At 45.9% G+C, this 10,646-nt stretch overlaps 1 protein-coding gene across 2 annotated transcripts in view; it reads right to left on the bottom strand.

The window, feature by feature from the left end:
* The window catches only part of HYDIN (HYDIN, axonemal central pair apparatus protein), a 383,645-nt gene that overhangs the window by 84,680 nt on the left and 288,319 nt on the right, over window positions 1-10,646 (bottom strand). For both annotated transcript variants that reach the window (XM_019535579.1, XM_019535580.1), the window contains exons 31-33: window positions 8,269-8,405; window positions 3,585-3,712; window positions 3,084-3,275 (exon numbers count right to left, since the gene is read on the bottom strand). In XM_019535579.1, the coding sequence (XP_019391124.1) occupies window positions 3,084-3,275; window positions 3,585-3,712; window positions 8,269-8,405 (457 nt within the window). The remainder of the gene's footprint in view (window positions 1-3,083; window positions 3,276-3,584; window positions 3,713-8,268; window positions 8,406-10,646) is intronic.

The following is a 10,646-nucleotide window of genomic DNA, read 5'->3' as shown; positions in this document are numbered from 1 at the left end:
GGTCTTTAAGAAGAGGCTTGATACCTACCTGGCTGGAGTCATTTGAGCCCAGTTTTTCTCCTGCCCAGGTGGGGGGTCGGACTTGAAGATCTACAAGGTCCCTTCCAACCCGACTTCTATGACTATGATTCTATGAAGTCAGCTGGCCCAGACAGCTTACACCCCAGGGTACTTAAGGAGCTGGCAAGCAGCATAGCTCTGCCACTGGCACAGATCTTTGAGAACTCGTAGCACTCAGACGAAGTGCCCGAAGAGGGAAGAAGGCCAACATGGTGCCTGTCTTCAAGAAAAGGAGGAAAGTAGATCCGAGGAACTACATGTCCATCAGCCTGACCTATTCTGGGGAAGATCTTAAAAAAAATCGAGAGACCATACTTAACAAACTGGCTGAAGGCAACTTCCTGAGGGATAGCCAGCATGGGTTTGTTCTGGGTAGGTCTTGCCTGACCAATCTCATCTCCTTCTATGATCAGGTGACATATAACCTGGACAAGGGAGAAGTGATTGGTATCATATCTCTTGACTTTAAAAAAGCTTTTGATCTGGTATCCCACGATCGTCTGATAGAAAAACTGGCCAACTGCGGCCTCGGCTACATCACAGTCTGCTGGCTGGAGAACTGGCTTCGAGGTCGGACCCAAAGAGCGGTAGTTGATGGAAGTCAATCATTGTGGTGCACTGTGACCAGTGGGGTGCCTGCTCCTAAAAAACCAGGAACTGCCTGGGAAGAGCCCAAAAAGCCAGACAGGAGCCCAGGTGCAGGTTGCCATGGCAACCAGCTAATGAGGAAATTAGCCTGCACCTGCACCTGGTCAGCTGGCCGGAAGGAGCAGGGCCCTGGGCCCCTATTAACCCCAGGCCATGGACTAGGAGGTAGTTCTCTGCTGGTGACCAAGGGAGGAGGAGCCCTCCTGAAGCATGTGAAGGGAAGAGGCCTGACCAAGTTCTGCTCTGGGTAATGTAGAGGGGCACACCTTATAGCTTGTGTTATGTTATAGCCCAGGGGCTTATTTTTTGTTTGCCTTTTTATAGGACCGGTGGTTTGGGTGAGGCTATTTGGGGAAGAAGGAGGCCTTATTGGGGGCCCGCGGCAGTGTGGGGACCGCGGCACCAGAGAGGGCGTGGCATTTGGGGTGCACAGACTCCAGCGCCAGAGAGGGTGCAGAGACAGGGCTGCGGAGAGCCCAGTGAGGACAAGGGGGCCAAATTACAACAAGGCCCAGACTACACAATTTCGGTACCATCTGCGAGGCTTGGGGCGTGGTAAAGGGGTGGTTGGAGCCAAGCATACAGCCCATAAAGCTAGGGTGCCCCAAAACACCCATTGTAAAATGGGACCCACAAGGGGTCCAGGAACCCATGGGGACAGAGAGTTCATCAAACTGTGCCCAAGAGGACTTAAAGGCAGCCTCCCTATTTATATTTTCTATCAAAGACATGGTTGGCAAGAACTGAGGGTGCCCATTGGGCCGAATTGGCATGGTCAAGGGGCCTGGGGAGATCACAGTCGTCCTTAAGGACCCTGTCCTGTGACAGTCCTCCAAGGCTCTGTCCTTGGGTCTATTCTTTTCAACTTCTTCATTAACGATGTGGACATTGGTGTCAGAAGTGTACTGGTCAACTTTGCTGATGACACCAAACTTTGGGGTAAAGCATACACACCCGAGGACAGGACAGTAATCCAGGCTGACCTTGACAGGCTTAGAAAATGGGCAGATGAAAACCTGCTAGCCTTCAATGCCAAAAAATGCAAGGTATTCCACCATGGGAAGAAAAACCCGCAGCATGCTTATAGGCTTGGCAGCGCCATGCTTGCTAGCACAATGGCTGAAAGAGACTTGGGGGTCAGGATTGACCACAAGATGAATATGCGCCACCAATGTGATGTTGCAGCTGGCAAAGTGAGCAAAACTCTGGCTTCCATCCATAGATGCTTCTCTAGCAAATCCCAAGATGTCATCCTCCCACCGTACTCAGCCTTGGTGAGGCTGCAGCTGGAGTACTATATCCAATTCTGGGCTCCATAATTCAAAAAGGATGTGGAGAAGCTTGAGAGAGTCCAGAAAAGAGCCATGGACATGATCAGAGGGCAGGAAAAAAGGCCTTATGATGAGAGGCTGAGAGGTATGGGACTCTTCAGCCTGGAAAAGTGCAGGCTCAGGGGGGACCTGGTGACTGCCTGTAAGTATATAAGGGATGTATATCAGGATCTGGGGGAATGCCCGTTCACCAGAGCGCCCCATGGGATGACAAGGTCAAATGGTCACAAACTTCTCCAAGACTGTTTCAGGCTAGACATAAGGAAGAACTTATTTCAGTCCAAGCTCCCAAGGGATGGAACAGATTGTCGGCAGAGGTGGTGCAAGCACCTACTCTGGACTCCTTTAAGAGTCAATTGGACGTTTATCTTGCTGGGATCCTGTGACCCTAGCTGACTTCTTGCCCCTGGAGCAGGGGGCTAGATTCGATGAACTTTGGAGGTCCCTTCCAGCCCTAATGTCTATGAAAAAAAATTCTGGATCCTATCCTTGCCCTCCAGAATGTCTTCCACTTCATCAAATTTGGTGATATCTCCAAATTTGCTAAGCATCCACTCAGTCCCATCATCCAAAGCATCAGTGAAGACGCTGAACAACTACTGATGATGCTGAGTGTGCTGGATGAAGTGTTCCCTTGAGGCCCTGCTCTGTTCAGGTTTGAGAAGTGATGTGCCAGGCTTACAAAACAAACACTTCCCTATATCCAGCACAGAGCTGGATTGGAAATTAGGCTGTTGTTTCATGTTCTTAAAAATGGAATTCTTCTCTCAGGTATACTGGCTCTGCAAACTGTATTTGCTGGTTTTTTAATTCTTAAAATACTCCAAGTTCTAATAGACTGAATCTAAAATCGGGTCAATACTCTGTTTTAGGGAATTGATCTGCTATCCTTATTCATATGAGAGTATTCCACTGCAGTCATTAAGACTACTGCTGTAAGTCCTAATCAGTGCAACAGGGGGTGTGGAATTCAGGGTTGAGGATACTAGGGAAAGAAAGGGAAGAAAAATAGAAAAAGGAAGCAGTTTGCCATCTTTGTTTTACCTTTTTAATGTGCTCATTAGTGGTGATGAACCATTCACAAGTAACCTGAAGCTGATTGTGAAGCTGGATGGTCTCTATTTGGCACTGCCCACACTGGACTGAGAAGAACTCCAGTTTGTCACTGGAGATGCAGAGTGACGGCATGATCACATTGGCACGAAGGCAGATGTGAAACGTTGGTCCACCCACAACCTAAAGCAAACAGCACAATGCTCTGCTAAGCAGTCTGTGTGAGAACTAACTTCATATCCAAACTGCACATGGCAAGCTGACTAAGTGGGGAAATTTCTACAGGACTAAGGAATATGATGGTACTTTGCATGGGTGGTGCCAGGAAGTGCAAAGTGTCCAACTGCACAGGGCCCTGGGCTGGTTGCATTACAAGTTTGTGTTACAGTGTTATAGCTGGGTATGGGCCTAAAAATTACTACTAGTGTTATAGCTGGGTATGGGCCTAAAACTGAACCTTTCCACATGACACCCAAAGGGTACACCCAGTACCTTTATGGGCAGAAGTACTTCCACCTCTCCAAGGGGCAGGTTTGCGCTGCGGGGATCAAACCTCACTTCAAAAGTTTCTGTCTCACAGTAGGGCAGGTTCTTTACACGGTCCAGTTCTATGCTGAAACCTGGTAAAAACGGTAATATCACCACTTAAAACCTGTGGTTTGCAGAAAATAAGAGGTACACAAGCCGCATTATAACAAACATGAAGGGCCAGTCTACCTGTTGAGATTCTATTCCACGTCTTAAATCTCTGAAAAATAGTTTATGCAAAAGGTGGGTAGGTCCTCCTCCTCCTTGCTGCTTTTTTGCGACTTAGTGTTAAAGATAAGATAATGGTGTCTTACAAATGTAGATGCACTACTGGATTTTCAGGGATTTGAACAAGGTAAAATAGGATTGCACTCAAACGTCCACTTAGATGCCTGATAATTGAAACAGAATCTCACTCCCAAGGCTTTACAGTTAGTACAGTACAGACTTCCAGAATTTGATGGTGACAGGGATGGATTCCAGATCCTTCTGCTTGAGAGACATAGGTGGACACCACCAGAAGCAAAGGCAAAACTCTGAGAACTTGATTTAAATGAAAGTCAGAGACTATTTTGGTAGAAATTTGGAAAAAGTCTTAATGTCATGCTATTCTTTAGAAAAAACTGTATCCAGGACTCTACCATCAAAGCTTATATCACCCCTCCCCTCCTGTCTGATCCTATTGCCACCATCAGGGTGTTTTAATGTGGAAGGGAAAGCAGAGGACATGTAGCCATAAGATGGGTCCATCAATCCTGCAAGGGGAACTTTTAGATCCTAGTGGGAGACAGGATCTCTAACTGTGGAGTCAACTCTTAGGACTCCCTATAATAATTTGGCCTCTCAAGGATTACAAAGCATAAGATATGCACTTACTGGAAGATGGAGACCTGAAACAGCTGTGAGATCAACCCTCACTGACCACCAAAATCATTCTGAGCTCTTTAAATCCAGGAAATAGTGTGTTTGAAATCTGTGCTCAAGGCTGTGATAACTAACGTTTTTGTACCCAGATTATGATTCTCTTCTTTATAGTAACATAATGTGTCTGTTATGTATTATGGATAGGGATTTTTGTACCCCTGATGAGAAGGTTCTTTCCATCAAAGTCAGTCTGCTAATATTTAAATGGAGAGCATGAATTTGTATGAAGGACTTGGTCAAACTTCTGCACTACAAAGTCTGGCAGGTGCATAGGTGGTCAAATATGTTTCTGAACTCCTACTACCAAAATGACTGGCCTGGCCAGAAGTTTCATGATCATCTGGGCTGAGTTTTGCTTGGGTTTTCTGAGAATACTGGGGATGAATGGGTGTGCATAAACAAGGGATTAAAAGGTGTGCAAAAACAAGGCCTAAGGATCCTGGAATCAGTAATGGATTCCAAACTCACACTTTCCCTGGAGCAAACACAATGTCACTTTCTGTTCTGTCTTGTAGCAATGAAATCTATGGTAGACTGACTCAATTCAGACAGCGCTATTGTGTTGAGTTAAAAATGATCTATTGAGTACCAGCACCTTCTGCATTGTCTGGCAGCTGAACAGCTTTGAGAGTGATTGCATAATGGATGTGACTGCTCCAAAGATATACTGTCTTGTGACATAGTGGGCTAGATCTCCCTTGCTTGTTTATAGAAATGCAGCTTATAGTCTTACCTGTCATGATGACTTCCAGTCTTACACTTTTGAGGACAAGAAGAGAAGTTGAGCCTGCCTGATGAAGGGCTCATATGAAGTCTTGTCTCTTGAGAGTCCATGTACTTTGTTTCATAAACCTCCCTAAGCACAACTTCCCACCACACTGGTGGAGGAATTTTAACACCAATGCCACTGACAGCAGTGCAGGAAAGGATGGGACTCCTTTACAGACTATCATTAAGTCTATCGCCACTCTGAATTTTGACAGGGCTTTTGATGACCAGTTTAGTAACATGTCTGCTGACATCTGCCACGTGATAGATAAATTTCAATCAAACTTGTGTCCAACAAAGGGAAAGCTGGGCAGGCTGAATCACACAGGTGCAGAAAACCACATGCAGCTACAGCAGATTGAGGTGAGTTCTCACTGAACCTGGGGTAAGCTCAGCTAGGTAGTTAGGTATGGTAGCATGGTTTGGAATCTCTCTGGTGGCTGATGAGCCACTGCTGTTACAGAGTTCAGAGTGGTTCCTAAAAACTCCATTTTTTGCGGTAGATTCAGCATCAATTTCTCTTTGATTACTTTCCAGCCCCAAAGGGCAAAAGGATGCAGTTTTTGCATGATCTGGTTAAGTGTGGGATCACTTGGACTCCTAACTCCCTGAGGCAACCAGCTTCTAAGGAGAATTTTGTAAGTACCCCAGGGGCTGTAGACAGGCTGAACAATAACCCTCTGAACTAGCAATTGCCATTACTCACTTGAACCTCAAATGTTTTTTGTGGGTGAGTGAATGGCAATGTGAAAAAAATCTTGCTTGAGATTGAGAACTGACTACCAGTCAAATCCAGACATAGGATTACAGAAGACCAGTGTCACCTTTCTGAACTTGATCTTGATGATAAAAGTATTTAACTGCCTTAGGCTCAGACTGGTCACTACCTACCTTTCAACCCCCTTTTCCACCTGAATTCTTGAGGAACTTATTCCACTGCTCTGAGAGAATAAAAGTGATTGCACCCTTGATGTAGTAGGCTCTTGTGAGAAGGGCCATGGAATAAGGACAGGGAAAGTGAGAGTCTGGAACTGCTTTTGTACTGAAAAGCTTGCATCCATCAAATGGCAGATCCTTTTCTGTTATGTCACCTTAACAGTTCCTGAAGAATGGAATTAGGAATGTCTGTTAAAGCATCTTGGCAGGATCTGAGTCCCTTATTAATTTACATGGCAAGACAGCCAGGTACCGTAAAATGGAGGATGTCCAGGGATTCACAGACTGGTGGTGTGATTTTTTTTTTATTATTATTATTTATTTATTTATTTTTAATTTTCCTTGAACCACCTCAGTGGTTGTGTCTACACGCACAAATGCCCTAGGGTTGTTTTACTCGACGGTAAATCTGCTCCTGCTTCCCCGCATGTGTAGATGCCTGTCCAGGGTAGGTTTACTCTAAAGTAAAAAGAAAAGCAGGAGTAGATTTGCTGCTCATGGCAGCAAATCTGCTCCTGCCCCTGCTGGCCCTGCACCAGCCTCCTGCACCAGCCAGGCAGAGCTCTAGGCTCTCCCTGGGTCCTAGCCCAGGGTTTGGCAGGGAGTGGGCCAGGAGACAGCTGGGACATTGCTTCCTGCCCCCAGGAGCTGCCTGTTTCTAAGCAGGCTCTGCCACTGGAGCCTGGATGTGGACAATGTCCCCCTGCCTGGCAGTAGGGAGCTCCCAACCCTCGCTCTGTGATCACGATTGTGGAACAGAGGCTGGGAAATCCTTATCTCCCAGCCCCTGCTCTGTGATCAGGAAGTGGGGTCTGGGAGATTCTTAACTCCCAGCCCTGGCTCCATGATCGTGGACCAGGGGCTGGGAACTCCCTGCTGCCAGGGCAGAGAGACATTGTCCCCACCCAGACTCAGGTGGCAGAGCCCACCCTAGAAGCAAGCAGCTCCCAGGGGCAGGGAGTAATCTCCCACCCCGTGCTGCCCAGGAGCACATTTTCTCCCAGTTGGCTGTCTACTCATGCCATAGAGTGCAGTAATTACTCTTGAGTAAATTTGCTACTTGTGTTTACAGGCAGCAAATTTACTTGTGATTAGAGCAAGCTACAGTGCAGTAAGCATCTGCACATGTAGGCGATGATGCTTACTGCACAGTAATTTGCTCTGATCTTGAGTAAAGCATCTCATGTGAATATGCCCAGTGTGTTAGCAATTCTTAAAAGGGTCCTGAATCTTGTTGATCTTCCTTGGCTGGAACACTATATCAGGCAATGTTTTACAGAACAAAATCAGTTCCATGAACAGAAGAAGCATCCAGAGCACTTTTTAGTCAGTGAGAACAGGGAAGTTCTGCTCTGAGCATGCCAGGATCAGGGGAAGAATGCACATATCACCCCAGAAGAAACATTTTCAGATAGAATTTCTCAGTTTTCTTAGAAAATGACTTACAGATGGCACATTTCTCTGCATCTCTCCCAGAAATGGCAAGCATCCGATGGGCCAACTATTTAAATGTATTACAGCTTCACCTCCTCAGGGCAAGTTCTGAACCCTGAAGATTTATGTTTGGATACACTGAGTATCTCACAAGCAAAGCCAAAACAGTTTCCTCACACCAGGCAGTAAGGAGATGCTAATGAAAAATTGATGCATAAGCTAATCACTAACTGTTTTCTAGACTTCTAAGTCTCTATCACAGTCTACCTATGAAAAGGAAAAGTGAATGAAAAGTTATGCCTTGCATCTGCAAGCAGTGGAAGAACCAAGGAGAAGCTGAGGCAGCTGTGCCCTTTAAGTTCTCTGCTCAGGCATGAGGATAATCATGGCTTAGATATGGTCTTAACAGCTGAATGAATTTTGCCCAAGTGAACTGGGTGCATCCACCTCAACACTGGATTATGTAGGAACAAGCACTTGAATAACTGAATAATCCTACATCTTTTAAACCATCAATAAAAATGGCTGTTTTAATCATTTAGTTAAAGCCCAGGTGAATTCTTCCCCTCCCCCTTCCCCCTATTACCTGTATCATGCAGGGTGCGTCTGTCTGCTTGAAAGGACACAGGGAACTGGCTGGTGTTAGTGATTTTTACAATGTGGGTTCGGATGTTACCAAGAATGATGTAGCCAAAGTCCAAGATGTACTCAGGAAGCTGTGCTCTGAAATGATTAATGAGAGCTCACTTTAAAACACAGCATGGGGCTCAGCTACATTTTCAAAGGATGGGAGCAAACCCCATGGTTCTAATGCTATTCACCACTTGAAGGACTTGGTTGTAAGTGATTTATTGAGGGGTCTAAATTCCCTGCGAGTAGCCACTGAGATGGGGAGAAGTTGTGGAACAGTCTGTGGAACCTCTCTGTCCAGTCCACTGGGCTACTGGAGGATACCAGAAGTTAGGCCCTTTGGCTCTGCTGGACATGGCATTTGTGGTATATGGAATGTACCTTTAATGGGCCAGCAGTGAGATGACCCAGTCTCTCCCCGATGCCCTGTGGATGTGGTTTGTGGTGGTGTGTAATTGTGGATCTCCCTGCAAGCTGTGAGCATGCAAGTTGATGAGTCCTGCTCCTAATAAAGATAAAGTTGTTTACCACCCCACCAGTCTCTGCTAAATGGTGACTTGAGAACAGAACCCCAAAGACATGGAGGTCTGAGTGAGTACCCCATCCCTGGAACCCAGTGGCACAGAGTAAACATTATATGGTGTCAGAAGTAACCTGTCTCTTGGAGTCACCAGCAGCCTGATTAAGAGGGTTACGGTTTTCATTAAAAAAAATAAAATAATGGAGCATTTCCAACCTCCACCAGCATTATCTTTTAGTGCAAATCAAAGGGAGAGGCTCCAAAGTCTGCAAAAGGAGTCAGTACCCTATATATGGGCACAATGTCTACAAAGCAGCACTCACAGATCTTTGATAACCAGAAGGCCTGGTATAGCACAGTCATGATTGCTGGCTTGCCAGTTGCTTTTAAGTTAGATACTGGAGCAGAAGCAAACATTATCCCAGCAGATGTAGCAAAAGCCCTGCAAGGTAAAGTATGCAGGACTCCTGCTCATGTTTCATTTGTTGCATTTGGCAATGCATGCATCAAACCACAAGGTGCAATCACTGCACACTGTAAGTCTGGTGCTAATGAATCTAATTTAACTTTGTATAGAGCAGATAATAGCGACCCACCTATACTTGGTAGGGTGGCACGCACCACCTTAGACCTTATGAGTCCATGGAATGGCTCTGACAGCATGTGCAGCCAACACAGATCTTCTCAAGTTATACCTGATTGTTTTTGAAGCTTTGGGCCAATTCCCTGGTACCCACCACATCTATACCAACCCAGTGGTTACACTAGTTGTGTCTGGGTGTAGAAAAATTCCCTATGTAACCCCAGGCAAGTTGAAGCCTGCCCTTGAAATGCTGGAAACTATGGGAGTCATTACAAAGGTGACTAAGCCCACGCCCTGGGTCAGTAGCCTTGTGATCACACAAAAGAAGGATGATTCGCTACAACTTTGTCTAGACCCATGAGACCTCAACAAGGCAGTGCTGAGGCAGCACTTTTTGATTCCCACTGTAGAAGATGTGTAGAAGAGCTTGTCAGGTAAGAAGCTGTTCACCATTTTTGATGAAAAGGATGGCTATTGGCAAGCCAAATTGGACGAGGAATCGGTAGAGTTGTGTACCTTTAACATCCCGTGGGGGTGGTATCACTTCAATTGCCTTCCCTTTGGTGTTAAGTCAGCTAGCAAAGTATTCCAATAGAAGAATTATGACTGCTTTAGTGACATTTCAGGAATCCACATAATTGTGGAGGACATGTTCATAGCAGTGGCTACCAAAGAGGAGCATGACACCATCCTGAAACAAGTCCTGGAGAGAGCATGTCTGAAAGGAGTAAAGCTTAATAAGGACAAAATACAGTTTTTAGTTGACAGTGCTAGGTGTATGGGCCATATCTTCTCAAAAGATGGTGTCAAACCAGACAATGACGAAGTGGAAGCCATCAACAGGTGCCCTCTCCAACAGACAAAAAGGCCTTCAGAGACTCCTCGGAACCATTCAGTACTTGGCACAATACGTTCCACATAAGTAAAGCCTGATGGCCCCTCTGAAAGTGCTTCTCAGGAATGACATTATGTGGCAATGGGGATCCAAGCATCAGGCAGCCCTGGAAAAAAACCATCATGACGGCACCTGTGCTCAGGTACTTCAACCCAGCAGAGCAGCTGGAAATCCAAGCCAACTCGGCCAAAGACGGCTTAGGAGCATGTCTGTTTCAGCAGAATCAACCAATTGCATATGCTTCAAAGGCTCTAACACAATCTGAGAGAAATTATGTGCAGATTGAAAAAGAACTTCTGGCAATTGTCTTCTCCATGACAACGTTCCACCAATATG

Source organism: Crocodylus porosus, unplaced genomic scaffold (genome assembly GCF_001723895.1).
Source record: "Crocodylus porosus isolate Cpor-Errol unplaced genomic scaffold, CroPor_comp1, whole genome shotgun sequence".
Lineage (NCBI taxonomy): Eukaryota > Metazoa > Chordata > Crocodylia > Crocodylidae > Crocodylus > Crocodylus porosus.
This window is presented reverse-complemented; position numbering and strand designations above follow the sequence as displayed.